Below are 19,176 nucleotides of genomic sequence, written 5' to 3' on the forward strand. Positions count from 1 at the left end.
TCACCCATAACGATGTTATCTACAGAACCTGAGAGTGACGATGGCTCCTCCACTTCCTTTTGTACTTCAAGCGAGTCATGTTGCGTTTACTTCCTGTTCGGTTGACACGGCAACTGTAATCTGGCTAGTTCTGCTAACAGTGCTGCGACCCTTGACCTTGTATTTCTTTGAAACCGTATTGACCTACTTAGCCGGAGAGGTTATCGAGTGCAAAATCATCTAGCGATGGTTTCAGACCACTCAGGCGCATGCATGTTCAGTACACGCGCGCACAGTCATGCACATGGCACACAGGCACTTGCAGTGTACACATGTAATACGCATGTAATACAAACATACAGTATAAGTAAAGTTATTCCACAACAGCACCGCAGATTGTAGAATGCTGTATTTGGGCACATGTGCGTGCGCACCCACGCAAGAGCAGACGGCATTGCCATATTGTCCATACCGTACCACTGTACTTTTCTTCCTGGTTCTGTGAGACATCTTGAGCTTAAATAACCATCTTCACGGAGTTAGCTCTTGCTGACTTAGCATTCTTTCCCCAGCTGAGAGGGGGCCCAGATATTTGAATCATTTGGAAAATGCTCCCAGGGTGACATCCAAATTACTGGCGGAACACTCCCGAGACCAGTTTGAGCCCAAACATCTGTCCAGAGAGGTCCTAACCCTGTTCTCAAATTGGAGGGCCTTGTCCAGCTCTCTCACCAGCCACACAGCGAGGACGTTTTGCTGTCGTGCTACAGTATGTGTCCCCCTCAACCGCACATGCAAGCAGAAGGCTTGGGAAAGAGAGAGAAACCACGATATTTGGTGAGATAAGCACAGAATATGGGTCAGTTCTGCATTATGAGCAACTTTTTTTGGGGGGGTGGGGGGGGGTTGACAGAGAGAGGGAAAGTGATGTAAGAGAACTGATCACAGTTACAGCCTACCTCCCCTCAGAGCTGTGTGCTTTCATTCACCATGTTGAGTTGTTTTATATACAAATAACACTACGGCGCTCACCTTAGCGAGCCCACAATAAGTGTCATATCAGACTTCAGAGCGATCATGCATGAAGACCCGTCCTTAAGTATGCTGATGAGTCTGTCATTGTGACTCTTCTACTGTATATGGCATGGAACAATACCATGGCACAGTCCTTGATGAATTTGTTAACTGGTGTGACCAGTCTTTCCTCCAGATAAATGTGTCGAGGACCAAATAAATGTTTATTGATTTTCAGAGGAGGGTCTGTCTGCCTGTCCCTGCACCGTGTATGATTAAGGGGGAGTCAGTGGTAACAGTGCAGCAATACAGTGTACAGTATTGATATATGAATTTTTGGCACAAGTAGCTTAATTGTGATGCAAATATGACATATAAAAAGGTAGGTTTTAAGGGGCGATTGCGACACAAATGAAATCTGTTTTTAATTTTTCTATGATCTGCTGGTTTTCAATGATGATAGGGCCCTAATTAAACAATCTATAGTTGCAAGGTCTAAAGCGCATGGTGCAAGTGTCTTGTGGGCGTTTAAATGATGGATTTGGCCAAGGACCTTCAAGGAGACGCAAACGTTTTTTCTGCTGATTAAACAGATCTGCTGGTCCGCAAAATGGAATCTCGCAACCATCATCTGGTATCACAAGAACAGCCACACAATGTCGAAAGCGATATAATTATGCAAGGACTCAGGAGACGAGGAAAACAAAAGCTTGCTGCTCACGGAAAACATAAAGTGGCTCACGTACCATCAATGTCCATGCTACGTGTATTTGGGCATGCAGTTCAGAATCACACCTTCTGAAGTTAAGTCCTGTAATGTGTCCTCATTTATGTCAGAGAGACATCTGTGAAATGTTGACATACAGTATTCATTTAACCCATTAAGACCGGGAACGCATACTGAGTAATTTTAGATTTTTTTTTAGCTAAGCATTATTTTATACTTTAGGCTATTCAAAAATAGCAGATCTACAAGCTCATAGTGCGGCAGAGTGGCCCGAAACAAGCTTGTTGATCTTCTATTTTTGAAAAATCATGAAAATTTGTGCAAATCTTGGAATGTATATTTTTTAAAGCGAACACTTGTAACAAAAATCTTTGCTTCTGGGGGGTTCCTGGAACAAAATATTTTGAGGTGGAGGTCCGCGACATATCATTTTGGCGATTCTTGACATGAAAAAGTTTGAGAACCACTGATATTATAGCAACATACGGCTTTCATAAAACAAAAAAAAAGAAGAAGACATTTTGTAGATGCGTTCCCTGATTGAATGGGTTAATAAACACATGCTCATTCTCTTGATTTAATCCACCTATTAAAGCATGACAGGGACCGAACATCTGCCCAGTCCATGACTCATGGCAATGTTAAGGGCCGTCCACACCAAGAATGACTGAAGATGTGATTAAAATATGATGATAACCATAAACGATACTGACGTGAGCATCTACACTCACATCATTATCGATATATGTGAAGATGAGCATAAAATGGATGTAAATTACATTGACAACCTGGAAGCATTTATTTAGCGATCATCTGCGGGAAAAGCTCTGATGGAGCTTGTATGAACCAATAGTAGTAGCTGTGTCGGAGCAAAGTAGGAATGCACAATATAATAATAATAATGACAGATAACAGATGAATCGCATGGTCAAATCGATCGATTCTGATACTATATTGCAATATATGTATGTTTAGAGTTTTTACAGTGAGTAACTGTGATGTAACATTTATTTGTACTTAACATATTTCCAACTTGTTTGCGTAGACCCTATCGAAAGCTTCCCTAGAAAACTTAAGGGATAAAGATTACCCTTTATCCCATCTTCTCTTGGCTTAAAACAAACTATAATCCCAGATGTCATCGCATCTATCTCGTGTTTTCTCTCAGGATTCATTGTGACAGTGTGGGACATATGGATATCGTACAGTATTTTTTGTATGATGTCATGCATTGTATGTATTAATGTTGGACCATTGTCTGTAAAGTAAATTGCCCTTAGGGGACATTCCAAGTTTTACCCTACTGTACCCTACGTCTTTCATGTACATTGTGTTGATCAGAACCAGGAACAGTTTGTACCTTATACACCTTATACTCATTTGTACCTTATTATACATGGACATGACTGGATCAAATCATAACCTCTGCTATCTTTAAAGATGAAAGGACACTGAATACAATGAAACCGCTGCTGCCCTTGAGGTTTGTCTACAGAGAGTTAAAAGGGAAGGAGAGAGAGAAAAAAACTACAGCAAAAAGAAGAGAGACCTTTGATCTGACAGTGTTGTCAGTCCCCTTGAGTTAGTACTCTGGCCGTACCCAGAAATAGAGGAGACAAGGGTCAGGAAGGGGGGAAAAAAACTGCTACAATTGACAGAAACCTCTTCGTCTTTTGCAAAACTCTTACATTACATGTTGACTTTACGTGTCTTTTTGTGGGGAATCGTATGCATTTCTTGCCAGGATGATGGAAACGGTGTGTGTTGGTGTGCTAGTGGCTACAGTCCGGTCATAGGAAGGTCAACCCAGTACTTGAATGCCTAGAACCTTAACACCTACTACTTGTGCATCTAGTACCTGAATGCCTATGACCTGAACACCTGGAATGCCTTATACCTTAATACCTGTATGATGGCCTTCACAACGTTTCCTTTTCACTGGAGCAGTGGAGCATACTTCCATTCAGCGGAGTTAACCTGTTTGGATTTCACGTTAGAAAGACATTGGGCCCTGTTTACGAACTATGGCGCAAGGAAGCTCATGGTCTACAACGCAGGGTGCAGATGCATTGGGGGAATTGTCCAACTCCATGCTAGTTAAACAGCGCATTATCTGGGCGCAAAGTGAAGTTGATAATGCAAATCATTGCTATCTAAGCACAACTCTTTTTATTGACTTGACAGTGATTTAATTAGCTAGATAATCATTAATGTAGCTCCAGTAATAACATTCTGTGATATTTTTTTTTAAATGCAATTATTGTCAATTGTATTTTGTTCAATTTTGTTTGTGAACTGATAGAACATGAATGTGTTAGCCGGGCAAGATAATCATGTCGTAGACATATTGACAAAATATGTGATACCGAACAATATCAATTTATTATCTGAGGAATCAATAAAGATTGAGCTGGTGATTTACACTACAAATGCCTACTTTAGTGGCCTCCTTAACCACCAAGTAAATAAACACCTAATCAGGGGTGTTTCTAGGAATAGACAACCTAGGCTAAGTGCTCCTCCTATGCCTTCCCTCTAAGCTTTCCCACGGTACCATCTCAATAAAAGCAAATCAAATACAAAGGACTGACCACTCTCCCGCTCTAAAAAATACAGGATGTGTTCTCCGTCATGCCCAGGGTGCCAGAACGGCCAAAAACGCCACTGCACCTAGTACCTGCACACTGAACACCTATAGTAGCACTATACCTGAACACTGAACACATCTACAGTGCTCTTCGGTTGATCATGGCAATACCGGCGCAGCGTGCACTGTTACCCTCACAGAGGGGGGAGGCACTATCTAAACGAGGAAAAAAATGAAAGCGAGCAGAGCGCACCGTTGTGTGTGGGCTGATGTTGGCTGAATTGGTGGGAAATAAACTTCAGCCATTTACGGCATGTCTTCTCATCTTTCGGAAAGCCATGTAAAGTTTTATTTGCTGGCTGACAGCCAAAAACAGCAGATTTGACACGGAAACACGTAAAATGTATCAACGGCAAGAACTAGTGTAGCTGGATGTGGCGAGTACAGATATGTGTGCACTACTAGGGTTTGTCTGCCTAAGGGATGGGAGACATAGGTTGAAGATGATTAGTTGGAGCATGCAAATGTTCCAGTTGTGACATCTGAAAGGGAGCAAAACCAAAACAGCTTATAAAACATGTGTTTTTTTTTTGTTTTACCCCCTTTCCTCACCAATGTAGTCATTATGCCAATTAATTCCTCCCCACACACATTTATGTGTTGTCACTGCTGTTGTATAACCATTTCAGTGGCCTTGTGGTTAGAGTGTCCGCCCTGAGAACGGGAGACCGGGGTTCAAGCCCCGGCGGGTTCGAGCCCCAGACTCTAAGACTGGGATCCAGCTTGGCACTGCTTGGCACTCAGCATCAAGGGTTGGATTGGGGTAAGTCCCTGCGACATACTAGCATCATGTCCAGGGTGTACATCAAGCTTCCTCACGCTAAGGAAACAGGAGATTCGGGGCTCGGCAAGCCTTACAGCTGTTGTATCCTACTGGCTCACCTGCCAGTAAGGAGCCCCCACGGAGAGGACGTAGAGCCTCCGTCCTATTACTCCCACCCACACACTCCCTGCTGACAGGAGCCGCCCCAACCCGCAGGAGTATTTGCAGCGATCAACGGGCAATTGTGTTTGTATAGACGCCCGACAAAGCGGTGGATTCGAACCCCCAGCCTCCGCGGTGGTGGGCAGGCACTGCGCCGCCCAAGTGCCTAAAAAACATGCTTTTTGTCTACGGAAATGATAGCACTGCACTGGAACATAACTGCTTGATAATTTGTGTCTGGCACTGTGTAGTTAGCAGGAATCAATGGAGAATGACACTAATATCTGCCTGGAGGACTTAGGTTCAGCTGATTGCTTCTTTTTTATTTTAAAGAACACTCCCTCTGATGTTATTTAAAGTACAATAGAGGACTTTGTTCCAAATGGAGAGATGATTCTGCGTTTAAAGGAACATTCACACATATGCAAATTTACCACATCATTGAACATGAAAAAAATGTCATTACATCGATCATTGTTGTCTGAGAAAAGGCATATTTTGCTGCTTTGCTAGCTGGTCCTATGATCCTGCGAAGGCATGGTTCTTGAGCAGTTCTCGAGGCCATTGCCCTTTGTGACTGAGAGGAGAATAGCTGTATTTATTTATTTATCTCTGCACGGTCAATGTGTGGAAAATCGGTGGTGCTTTTAATTTGCTCGTTCGGCAATATTGATAGATTTAGCATCATGTATCGATCAGTACTACCGATACAGACATGGAGATAATGTTGAAAAACTGAAAAACTCAATATTACTTTTAGAGTCTTTTTGAGTATACAAATTGATTTAAAAAAGAAAAAATACATATGTATATATATATATATTTGTGTATTTTAAAGTAATTAGGCATGTACTAATGCAGAATAGAAAAAAGTATTACACCCATAGAACTGGGCAGGCTTTGGATGACAGTATAGCCTTTGCAACAAAAAAAATATATATATAATAATAAATACATATAGACAGCTAAGTGGAGAGTGAAAACATTGAAACTCTTTCTGCTTCAATAACCTTCTGTTAAAAAAAGTAACTTCTCATTTAAGAAACAAAACTCCAAATATGTATATACTGTACATATGTATACAGTAATTATGTACCTTACAGTACTAAATAATTTGCATATGTAATTAAAATTAGTGTTGTGCTCCCTCTCCTGATTAAGTTACTGCTAGAGACTGTGTATTTCTGTGAAAGTGTATAAGATTGATGACTATTTGATGAAACTTAACGTCAAGGATTATTCAAATCACATACAAACACATACACACGCACACACACTCTAAACACACCCTGATTTGTGTGCGCTTTGCGTTGCTTTTACTGTAGCTTGGACTGTAGGATTTTGTGTGTTTCTATACAGTTACTGCAGACCAGCTTGTCTGCTCTGGTTTCATAAGCAGAGAGCGAGAGAGAGAGAGCGAGAGAGAGAGAGAGAATGACCCATATTCTCCTCCCAGGGAGGGGAAGTCACCTTGTTGGGTACTGACGGCCAGCCAGGCATGCGAGAGGAGAAGGGAGGGGAGGAGAGGAGCGGGCTATTGATTCTGATAACTATTAGTTGGGGAAAATGTACCGGTTACGCGTGTAGTTTATACTTTTTTACAGATACAACTATAATAATTATAATAATAATTATAATTATAATTATAATAACAGCTTTTCCTAGATTGCTGATATTTAGGGTTTCTAACCAGAATGAATCACAGCTCTTATATGCATTGTCCTCATAGCAGAAGCACAGACAGTAAGGAGCACACATTATGACAGTAAAGTTATCGTGGCGGTTCTCCTTTCTGCCACCATGCTCATTACAACTACATCTTGATACAGTATCATACAGTTATACATTTGTCCTGATGTCAAGTGTTGAGATTTCAATAAGAGATCAGTATCTATTCATCTACTCATAATCTCTCTGGACTGTTCCTGATTTATTATTTGTTTTTGAGTAAACGTGTCAGATATTTCTGTACTGTAGAATTTTCTACACCTAAAAAAAACAAATAAAAAAATTGAAATTTGATGTCATGTAACCTTTAAAGCCTGTCCATAATCCTCTTCTAACCTGACAGTAAAAAAAATAAAAAAATGTTCTCCGCTTTACAGTGATGTGGAATTTATTACTGTATTCACCAGCCGCGTCTTGTTTTCATGCATAATTTCTGGTTGCCCTTGGCTGACTAATATATTGCTCATGCTCTATGAGCAAATACCGGGGAGGATGGAATCTGCTGTTACATTGTTTTTTTTTAAAGATAATATTATATGCAGTTTTGTTTGTGTGTGTGTGTGACAGTAGACATTCAACATTCAACACAGGGCAGCTACCAGCGTGCTCCCTTGGATTGTAATTCTCACTTTAAGTAGACATACAAAGGGAAGCAGTTTACCAAGCTTTTGGGCTGTTTAACACATTCAATTCAGGAACGCATCTCTGCCATTTTAGATTTCTATTCAAGAAATTCAAAAATAGCAGATATCCAAGCTCATAGCGCTCTATGAGCTTGTAGATCTGCTATCCCCCCCCCCCCCAGAAGCAAAGATTTGAGTTAAAGAATGTTCGCTTGCAAAAAAACAGATTTTTCAAAAGAAATAACAGATCTACAAGCTCATATGCCGTGCTATGAACTTGTATATCTGCTATTTTTTTGAACAGCCAAAGAAATCTAAAATGACAGAGATTCGTTCCCGGATTGAATGGGTTAAAAAGCGAGAAGTGGGCATGAAGTGATTAGAACGTGGTTGTCAGAGGCATCCGAGTGGCATAGGGGAACAGTTCCTGCCCACCACCATCACCACAGAGTCTAAGGGGTTTGAATCCCCCGTGGTGGTGGCTCCGGCGTGGCCGGGCACTCCATCAAACACAATTTGGCCATATTCGAGGGTGGAAAGCCGGGGTGGAGAGGGTGAACTTCGGGGGTTCGTGGGGTGCCTGTTCAGCAGGAAGAAGAACTATTCGTTACGCCCTCCCGGTGAAATGCCTCACTGTCAGGTGAAAAGAAGGAGACCAGAGGAGACACATGCTCGTTTCCCACACTCCCACATGTCCAACTGTAGGGGTTAGCAGTGACACGTGTGTGAGGAAAAAAGGAAAATCATTCATTTGATTCTGAGGGTGTGTGTTACAGGTCAATTTTTACACTTAACCCATTCAATCTGGGAACGCATGTTATGTGTCTTTTTTAAGATTTCTTAGTGTATTCAAAAATAGCAGATATAGAAGCTTTGTTTGTAGATCTGCAAAAAATTTTTTATCTTTGAATATATATATATGTGTTTTAAAGCGAACATTTTTAACTCCTGTGGGTCTCTTGAACAACATATTATGAGATGGGGGTCCGCGGCCAAATACATATCATTTTGGGGTCCTTGACATGGAAAAGTTGGAGCACCACTGACACTGATATAACATACTGTTAGAGTTTAGAAAACATTTTTAGATACAGTATATATTTGGCCACGGACCCCCATCTCAAAATATGTTGTTCCAGGGACCCCCAGAAGCAAAGATTTGAGTTAATTTTTTTTATATATATTCAAAGATTTGCACAAATGTTCAAGATTTTTCAAAAATAGTAGATCTACAGTACAAGCTCAGAGCACTATGAGCTTTTATATCTGCTATGTTTTTAATTGCCAAAGTATAAAATAATGGTTATAGCTCAAATCTAAAATGACACAGTATGCGCTCCCGGTCTTCATGGATTAACAGTCAAACTGACTCTAGGGATTTTGCTGGGTAGAAAGAAGGCACAGGCCGCATTCAGTCCTTGACTGACCACAGGTACATGTGGGTCTGGAAGTGGAAGTGGTAACCATGAAGCTGTCGGGTGTTTGGATGTGTTATTCCAGACGGGGCATTTGAGACATGTCTGGAGAGCTTCAGGCGCGCTTGCGTTTGGTTTGTGTGTTTGATGCACGAGCAGCGAGTTCTCCGTTGTGAAGAGAGACAGAGAGAGAGAGAGAGAGAAACAAACAGAGGAGAGAGAGAGAGACAGAGAGAGTGTGTACTGTGTGTGTGTGTGTGTGTGTGTGTGTGTGTGTGTGTGTGTGTGTGTGTGTGTGTGTGTGTGTGTGTGTGTGTGTGTGTGTGTGTGTGTGTGTGTGTGTGTGTGTGTGTGTGTGTGTGTGTGTGTGTGCGAGCGCGATGTGTGTGTGTGTGTGTGCGTGCTTGCATGTGGGTCTCTGATCAAGACTGCCTGGACACCATTACATGCATGATAAACACACGCACGCACGCACGCACGCACGCACGCACGCACGCACGCACGCACGCACGCACGCACGCACGCACGCACGCACGCACGCACACACACACACACACACACACACACACACAGACACACACACACACACACACACACACACACACACACAGACACACACACACACACACACACACACACACACACACACACACACACACACACACACACACACACACACACACAGCCGTTGAAACCAAGGGGCAGAGTGCCAGAGACAGTGTGTAAGAGTCCTAACAGATTGAATGTATGTGTAGATGGACAGAAGGAAATTAGATCACTGCTCCTGATTGTATCTCAGTGTGCTGTTGCTTTACTCGTTTACCCAGCTAGTCCCCAGGAGAGAAAGAGAGAGAGATGTTGCTTTTCCTCTTTATCCAGCTAGTGTGTGTGTGTGTGTGTGTGTGTGTGTGTGTGTGTGTGTGTGCGCGTGCGCGCCTGCGTGCGCGTGCGAGAGGTGTACTGTATGTGTGCACTGCACGTGTGTTGCAGAGAAAGAGTGATCAAGAGAAAGAGAGGGAGGGAGTGATAGCCGTGGTAGAGAGAGAGAAAGAGAGAGAAATTGTTGAGGAGGCAGCAGACAGGTACATCATTTTGGGAGAGAGGAAGAGAGAGACAGACAAACTGTGTGCGTGTGCGTGTGCGTGTGCGTGCGTGTGCGTGTGTGCTCATCAGAGAGGACAGCTTGTTGAACAAGGGACGTAAGGAGAATGTTAACCAGCCAATCACCTTGTACGTTATTGATTGAGACAAGAGACAGAGTGCTAATTAGCTGAGAAAAGAAACAAAGGGGAACTGAGGCCATTTTTGATGCTTTAATACAAGGTGTTCCTTCTCTTTATAGCCATCTAGCTGATGTTATGCTGTGGTGTGTGTGTGTGTGTGTGTGTGTGTGTGTGTGTGTGTGTGCGTGTGTGCGTGTGCGTGCGTGCGTGTGTCAGTAGATGAGTGTTTTTTTCCCCTTACCGGGCCACTTTCTTGAATTCATCATTTTATTGTTATTATATATGACCTTTCCACTTTTAAGCTGTAGGTATATCTTACCTGCAAAAGCTTTCACAGTGCTGCATGTGAGAACCAATTCTGACTGCAGGTCTGCCCATTAACACGTGCCATGCTGAATAATTGACAGAACCTTCCACACCCACACCCCTACACAGTAAAAAACCTCTAGAGTATTGTATACTCTGTGTGGAGTCTTCACTGATATCCATTGGAGGACTGTAACTAAGTACATTTACTTGAATGCTGTACTTAAGTACATTTTTGGAGTATTTTTTTTTCTTTTTTGCAAGTTGATGACTTTCCGCTACATTTTGAATAGAAATACTGTACTTTTGTGTCCACTACATTACTAGGAAGGGACTATTGGGACCGCAACGTACACAAATATATAATGAATTTACCACTTAAGCCCTATTTCAAATACTAGAGGTTCGGACATCTAGAGTTCAGGCCGGTACACGGCCCTCACACCTACGTTGCACTGCCGATCTGACCGATATGTCTGAGTCATAGTGACGAGGGTTTTGTCAGAGTAGACATTGTCTGTTGTGCCCATATATGGATATATCTGTATTTGTCTGTCCTTGACCCTTTTATGCCCATATATGGAGATCTCTGATGTCATCAGTATATGCCCATATATTGGCATGCCCATATTTGGGCATATCAGTTGGATCTGCTGTTCCGGACAACTGAAGATCCATATATGCCTATATATGGACTGATGGACATATCGGTCGGATCGACGGTTCTGGACAACCGCATCGGGTTTGTTTATGGTTATGTCTGGGTCAGAGTGACGTGGCCGTGGTCCTGCCTATATATGGGCGTATTGGGTTTGTTTATGGTTATGTTTGAGTCAGAGTGACGTGGCCGTGGTCCTGCCTATATACGGGCGTATCGAGGTTGTTTATGGTTATGTCCGAGTCAGAGTGACGCCCGTCGGCCCTCCCTCCCATTAGCCAATTTAATATAGGATAGTGAAAATAGCCGATACACAACAGCAGCGTGACACGTAAGCTTGCTATTCTGCTATTTTATCTGCTATTTTCACTATTTTTCACAATTTCAGTTTTTTCTAACTCCATCCACTCAATATGTTTAAATCCCCTCATACAGTAAATGTGTTAATGTTAATTTAACTCCAAATGGAAGGAGAAGGATCCTTACGGGGTCCATTTGGTTCTATTTCACACTCTGTGTTTTCCAGTGCTGTGGGAGGAGGGTCACATTCAGCCTGGTCCACAGGGCATCCTGGTGGGCGGCCAGCCGACCAAACTATGTCAGGTTTCATTGGAGGGCTTTAATCAGATCTCCGCTGACTCAGCCAAACTATATTTGGGCCGCCTGATCCGTTTTCAAAATTTTACCTCCTCTCCTTCACCCCGTCTCTCTTTTCTCTGCATTCCCCTCCTTTTCTGGCTGACTCCTTTTTTTTTTTTTACGGGAACCGGGCTTTAGGACGGAGATCGGAGAAGAGGAGATTTTGTGGTGCCTCTCACCCGTCATGATCAAGACGATGACATTCTGTGTATTGATCGTGGAGGTTTTCTTAAATTCGTATTTTGTCCTGTGTAAGTCAACGGTATTGCTGATTGCAGCGATACTGTCTCAGCTGAGTTAACAGTGGTTCCGTACACCTACTGTTGGCCACAGTTTAACCCCAAAGGAGTAATTGGCTGTTACTAAATAATCTTAGCTGTTTGAGGGATTCAAACCGGCAACGCTCCCGGTCACACATCTATCTACCGCTTTTCAGCTACAGAACGCACAGCTTCCCTATAGCCGCTTGTAGAGCTAAGCTTGGCAGAACAGCTTTGGAGGTGAGATGTCATGAGAGATTTGAGTGTTGAAAACAGAAATTAATATCTCTGATCGCAAATCACATTTTCTGTGGATGCAGTGTGCACTATATACAGTATACTGTGTGTATGTGTGTGTGTGTACTGTATATATATATATATATATATACGTGTGTGTGTGTGTGTGTGTGTGTGTGTGTATGTGTTTGTGTGTGTGTGTGTGTATATACAGACACATTATCTTTATTATGTTAGGCCGGCAATTATTGGTTTTGGCCGTTTCTTTTATGACAAATACCGTAAAATATTATTCCCCCTGGACATCCTTGACGGTTAAGAATATAACCATGGCCGCAAGTGTTCCCTCTCTCTCTCTTTCTCTCTCTCTCTCTCTCTCTTTCTCTTTCTCTCACACACACACACACACACACACACACACACACACACACACACACACACACACACACACACACACACACACACACACACACACACACACACACACACACACACCCACATCCACTCACACATGAAATAAACTTTTACACGGGAGGGAATTACACAGTGACAGCATTACAAAGATGGAGAGATTGGCACGTATGAGAAGTTGCGTGTCGTGATGAAAACCAGGTTAAATGCAAGCTGTGCAACACCAATTTGTCCTACACTACCTCTCCAATCAACAACAATGCGCACGCATCAAAGTGATCCAACACAGATGCCTGAAGAGACTTCACAGCAGCTGTCCATTAACTAGCATCATTGTGAGGTTGCTAATCACAGAATGGACATGGAATAATAAACATATTGCGGAGATTAAAATGTATTGTGAAATTGTCTGTCATACACTGGACATGAGTTGACTCAGTAGGCCTACTTGGACTGCTTTTTTCCATCTACATCAAATCTATTCTAAAAAAGTTGCGACATGTTATAAGCTTCTAGATTTGCTATTTTTGGCTATTGTTCCCCTCCAGAATATGGATACTGGGGTGCAAGTGTTAACAAAAGTTTGATTATCGCAATTATATTATAGTAAATCGCCCCAAAAAAATGCCCCAATAATCGTGACATGACATTTTCATATCGTCACATTCCTACATGGAATACCCGGTCCCATAAAAAAGCTCTATTAAGTAGTAAGTATAAAAAAAGCTCTATGCGGAGACTGTGCAAGATGTTTGCAAAAGTTTAAGACAGAAGAAAATGTTCTGTTACTCCTTCATGTTCAAATAGTTTTCGATCAAACATATAATGCTGGAACATATGTTGTTAGGCTGTGTGGTTAAATGCACCTGCTTGTCCTTCATGCATTAAAAATGGTTGTGGGCGTTTTTATACCATATGTCGTGCCAGACATTGTGTGTGTGTGTGTGTGTGTGTGTGTGTGTGTGTGTGTGTGTGTGTGTGTGTGTGTGTGTGTGTGTGTGTGTGTGTGTGTGTGTGTGTGTGTGTGTGTGTGTGTGTGTGTGTGTGTGTGTGTGTGTGTGTGTGTGTGTGTGTGTGTGTGTGTGTGCGCGCGCGTGTGTAGATTTACAATAGTATACAAAATAGGTTCTCTACACCTGTACCTACTGTAAACACTGTCTCATTAAGTCTTGAATGAATGTTGCCCTTTCAATAAACTTTGAGTTCTCCTCTTAGCTGTCAGGGTGCATGATGAATCACCTATTGTCAAACTGTCCTTTAATGGAATCCCCTATTGTCAAATTGTCCTATTTCTTCTATCCAAACATGAGTCATCACCATTGAACTTTGATTGCTGGACCAAAATTGGAACCATTACTGTCAACATGTGCAGGAATGGGCAAGTTGTCCCACTACGCATAGCATGACTAAGAGGTTCAACTGTGTTCAAATAGATAAATCTTGAGAATGTTCGGCGACAAAACAGGAAGTAAACAATGATGAAGTGAGCCTCGTCAGTGGCTTTATTGACTGTGGCTGTGGAAGACCTACAAACAAACAAACAAACAAACAAACACGTGTGCTGTTATTGACGACGGTCCAGTGTTGATTCTTTCCTATTAAACCTTGACCCCAGGCCAGCTACTGACCTGGGAATCCCTGTTTTTAACTGGGTTCCTGCTGTGTAATGTTATTGATCTCATTTGAGCTGCATCCATAAAAGATAGTGTTGTCGAAAACAAATTCTGTTTTTTACCGCAGAGCATGAGTTTTTATCTCAGGCTCAGCCGTCACAAAATGATAAGGAATGGGTCATGATGAGTCATCTTTTGAGAGTTTTGTGTTATTGTTTGTTTCCACTGTGTATTCAGGAAAGAATGACCCGTGTTAATAATATATCTATACACAGTACAATCCTGAGTGTTGGCTTAACCCGTGACAAATCTAACCAAGGGTCCATCTGGTTACATTTATACGCTCTCGGAGTTAAACGAACACTCAGAGCGTTACAGTGTAAAATGCAGGCTGCAATCGTACAGCTGCAGGTCTCATTTATTGTTTGTTTCCTTTCTCACAGTCTCCGCCATTTACTGTATGTCAACAAGTTTGTTGTACATGATGTGTTTTCCACTGCTACTTGTTTCAGAGATATAGACTCTGTGTAGCACGGCTTGGTTCTTCTTTGTATTTCCTATGTCATTGTCATCTCTCCTATTGTAGCCGCGTCGAGGCTGTAAACGAAATGGCTGCAAAAGGCATCCTCTCTCTCTCTCTCTCTCTCTCTCGGTAGGCAGACATGTTTATGGCTCGCTACGGCACGCTTGCTAGTGTACAGTAAGGTCGTAAAACAAAGAACGTTTCACAGCATCTGTCAGGTGATAATACAGTATAGTTAGACTGGGAAGGACACTGCTTGTTGACGTTTTCAAATGACTTTGTTACTGTAAGTTACAGTACTGTGTGTTTGGACTCAAAAACTTAATTTGTGTCTCTTCTCTCTCTCTCTCTCTGTGTGTGTGTGTGTGTGTGTGTGTGTGTGTGTGTGTGTGTGTGTGTGTGTGTGTGTGTGCGTTTCTTCTCCAGCACGTCGTTGAGACAACCGTCGTCGACTGCCAAAGTGTGCCTGGTTTGCGGAGACGAGGCATCAGGGTGCCACTATGGCGTGGTCACGTGCGGCAGTTGTAAAGTCTTCTTCAAGCGCGCCGTGGAAGGTACAGTATGCCGTACGTAGCTCACTCATCAATATTGTACTTTTGCCTCAAGTTTTGTTGCATGCAAAATGTCACACATACCTCAGGCACTCCGAGGTGGCGCTTGCACCTTCAACAAAGTCTGAGGAGCTGCACCATAAAATCCTTTGTGTTAATTACATTTGCACACTATCAGAGTTACGAATGGATAAATTAACACCACATATTTTACTGTGTGATCACATGACTTCTCATATGTTTCTGTGTGGAAACAGGTGAGAATTACCCCCACCAAAAAATGTAGTACAGGTGCCAAGAAAAATGGGACCATGTTTTTCCACCTTCAAAGATAAACATGGGCTTTATCGTGGTTGACATTGCTGTAGTTGTATACTTAGAAGTACTACACGATTTACTCTCTGTAACTGTTTTCGAAATTAAAATGCTAATTATCTGAAGTAACTCTCATAGCGTACTGTAGTGGCAGCAATAACTCATCACTGCATCATTCAGTCTGTTAAAGGGCACAGTGGAAAACAGCGACTATTATAGAATAATTCTGTACAGATGTTTCTGTAATGAGATTATATTTGATTCTCTGAATCCACCAAAATGCCTGCCTATTAGTGTACAGTATTTAGGCACATGAGACATAGATACTACTTTCTGTTGTCAGATTTCTTATTCTGTAGTCATATTTTCACCCCTTTCTGTGTAGATGAGTATTCCTGTTTCTTATGTCTTTGATTTTGGTAGAGTGAGCTCCGAAGACAAATCCCTGTGTCAACCTACTTGGTCAATAAACTGATTCAGATTCTAAGGCTATAGCAAAAAGAGAACGCCTCACGCTATATTAGTCTAGCATTGTGATATTAGCTTCCAGTGGTGTCGACTGGAAGGCATTTCAGGCAAGAAAATGCCAAGCTCGCAAAACGCACACGCACACGCGCACGCACACACACACACACACACACACACACACACACACACACACACACACACACACACACACACACACACACACACACACACACACACACACACACACAGAGGGTATATACTGTATACAGTAAAGTGGGTAGGTAAATAGAGCCATCATTTTTCTTTTTCCTCCTATTAATTAAAATCATTTCAAATCTCCTGACATAACAGGGTTCAGGAAGTTCAGTGAATGACTCAGTTCACAAGAATAGCAGCGTGTTTGCTGTAATTAGGCACAGTATTTTTAATGGCAATACTGTACTTGCTAGAGGATATTGTTTTGGGTAGCCAGCACAGTGAAATGAGACCAGAACCCACACTACACCTGGAGGAAACTTTAGAAGTTCTTCTACGATTGGATGTAGGACCAGCGTGTCTCGGCCGTGCATGGTAGAGCTCTCTGCATGCGTGTTACCACCGGCAGCGGCTGGTTGTTCCATTTCATCTGACACTCGTTTCGGGAGGATGAAGTGTGGGCCTCTAGGACGTGCACCAACAGAGCTTCATGTCATGAAGTATTATTACACTGCAACATCCTGAGTGTTAATGTAACTCTGAGAGTATACAAATGGATAAATAAACCCTGTGTAGTGAATGCCTTAAATCTGTGATTCAGAGCATTTATTGGTACGTGTCTTGTTTTTTTTTTGTTGACTGGCACGTCAATAAGAACCAGAGAAAATCAGCAGCCTTCATAATGTGTTTCTCATTGTCAGCCTGTTGCCTGCGGCAGTGCCCTAACTCATTCACTCTCACATACCCAGCACATGCACACACAAGCAAACACTTCAGCCAGCCAGCCAGCCAGCCAGCCATTCAGTCAGGCAGCCTCCCAGCCCCCTAGGTGGTTTCCCAGGCTATTGGCAGAATTGCAGTCATTTCCTATCAAATCACGCCTTCGTTTGGTGATATGTTTAGCACAGCGACATTATGGAGACCTCAAACCGGATTACGTGCCTAGTCTTATCGAATCAGATATGCCCCCGTTCTTCCTCTTGAGCGTGGACGGTGGGGAGACAGTGGCAGTGAGATGTTAAAGATCTGACAAATTTGTGTGTTTGTTTGGGAGCGCTGGTTATGTGAGGCCCTCGGAGGAGCACTTTCTGCCTATCGTCTGCCTGCTCAGACTTATCCAGTCTGCCTTCAGAGCAGAATGACACCACAAGGCACTTTGGCTTGTAGGTACAGTAAACCGCCCTTTATTGAGGCAAGCTACACGGTCTTCTTTGATTATTTGATCATTTGACTGTACAAAATTTCTACTTCAAGTTTATTGTCACATCACAAGTTTACAGGTGTGAAACCTGACCACATAACTGCTGCTATGTGGATCTATTGTTGCGTTGCCATTTTTTTGCACCTTATGTCTAACCCCATGTACGTACATATCTGCTTCTTTTTATGTATACATATGTAGATACCTTTGATTTTACTTTGACATGTTTCTTTTCTGTTTTTCTCCTTACTCTCCCTCTCTCTGTATCCCCCCCCCCCCCTACCCACCCCCCACACACCTTTTCCCTGGGAAACAACGACTGATGGAGCTTGCACAAAAAGTAATTTCACCCCACTTCTTTACACCTGTAAACCTGTGATGTGACAATAAAATGTATTCTGATTCTAGAAGCATGGTTGAAATTACAGTATTTTCCCTTACAAGCTCCAATGATTTGCAGTTCCAAAATATATTCATACAAATGGAGAAAGAAACAAAGGAAAAGACAGATAACAAGACGTCAATATCAAATATACATAAGGTACGTGGCCCAAAAAAATAAATGCAATGAGGCAGAATAAACACAGTCTCTTGTGCAAGTAAGAGATAATTTAGCAGCATACTGTACTTGCCTTGCTTGCTATCATTCCCCTATACTGTAGTTCAACTCTAAAGGCGGTTACACACCGGCGAATATGCGAATATACGCAAAATTCTGACTCGTTCCGAATAATTAAAAGAAGTTTTTTTCGCTCCACGAAACTGGTGTGGAAGCTTGCATTGACTTTATAAGGTTTAAAAAAAATACGTATTATTCGCATGAAAAAAATCGCCCCGGTGTGTAAGGACCTTAACCCATGAAGGACGGACAATGAGGTGACACCTAGCTTGAGTTATCCCAGGTCTTATTTAGTGCCAGGTGAACTGCATTATCTGAACGTAAGACTACAAATGGTTGTAAAAACAGATTGTGAAAAGATTGTGTTTGTCTATTTGAGCTTTGTTGCACAATAGTGAACACGAAAGATGTTCGAAAGATATTAGAGAGATAGGAAACATGTATACAGTAATTAATTGAGTTAATTCAACTCGGTGTGAAATGGACCTGTAACACTTAGAGTTGGATTCAAAACCGTGAATGTGCAAATGAATGTATCTGGGCCAATCACACCAACTGGCTGAGCTGAGACTGCATGTGTCTTTCTGTCTATATTCAGTACACAGTACAGTAAGACTTCATGTGTCTTTCTGTCTTCAGTATACAGTACAGGAAGACTTAAAGTGTCTTTCTGTCTATATTCAGTATACAGTACAGTAAGACTTCATGTGTCTTTCTGTTTAGTTTAGTTTAGTTTATTTAGCACATTGTTATAAAAAATTGAAATGATACATATATCAATGAAAACAAGTTGCTGTGCGAGGAAAGGAAGAAGCCGGCTTCTTCAGAATCCTTTCCTTAGCCCATTCAGACCTGAGGCCGATTCTAAAAACGCCTTCTAAATCCTGACCTAAGTTTTC

General features: G+C 42.1%; 1 protein-coding gene across 3 annotated transcripts in view; it reads left to right on the forward strand.

Moving 5' to 3' along the window:
• Positions 1–19,176, forward strand: part of nr3c2 (nuclear receptor subfamily 3, group C, member 2) — a 121,739-nt gene that overhangs the window by 52,516 nt on the left and 50,047 nt on the right. For 2 of the 3 annotated variants that reach the window (XR_013932262.1, XM_080416363.1), the window contains exon 3: positions 15,355–15,494. Coding sequence is in view for 2 of the 3 variants with exons in the window: in XM_080416363.1 (XP_080272489.1) it covers positions 15,355–15,494 (140 nt within the window). In the remaining variant the exon portion in view is untranslated. The remainder of the gene's footprint in view (positions 1–15,354; positions 15,495–19,176) is intronic. The other variant, XM_080416364.1, reaches the window with a different exon arrangement.

The sequence above is a fragment of the Gymnoscopelus braueri genome (genome assembly GCF_963280865.1).
Source record: "Gymnoscopelus braueri genome assembly, chromosome: 2".
NCBI classification, from domain to species: domain Eukaryota; kingdom Metazoa; phylum Chordata; class Actinopteri; order Myctophiformes; family Myctophidae; genus Gymnoscopelus; species Gymnoscopelus braueri.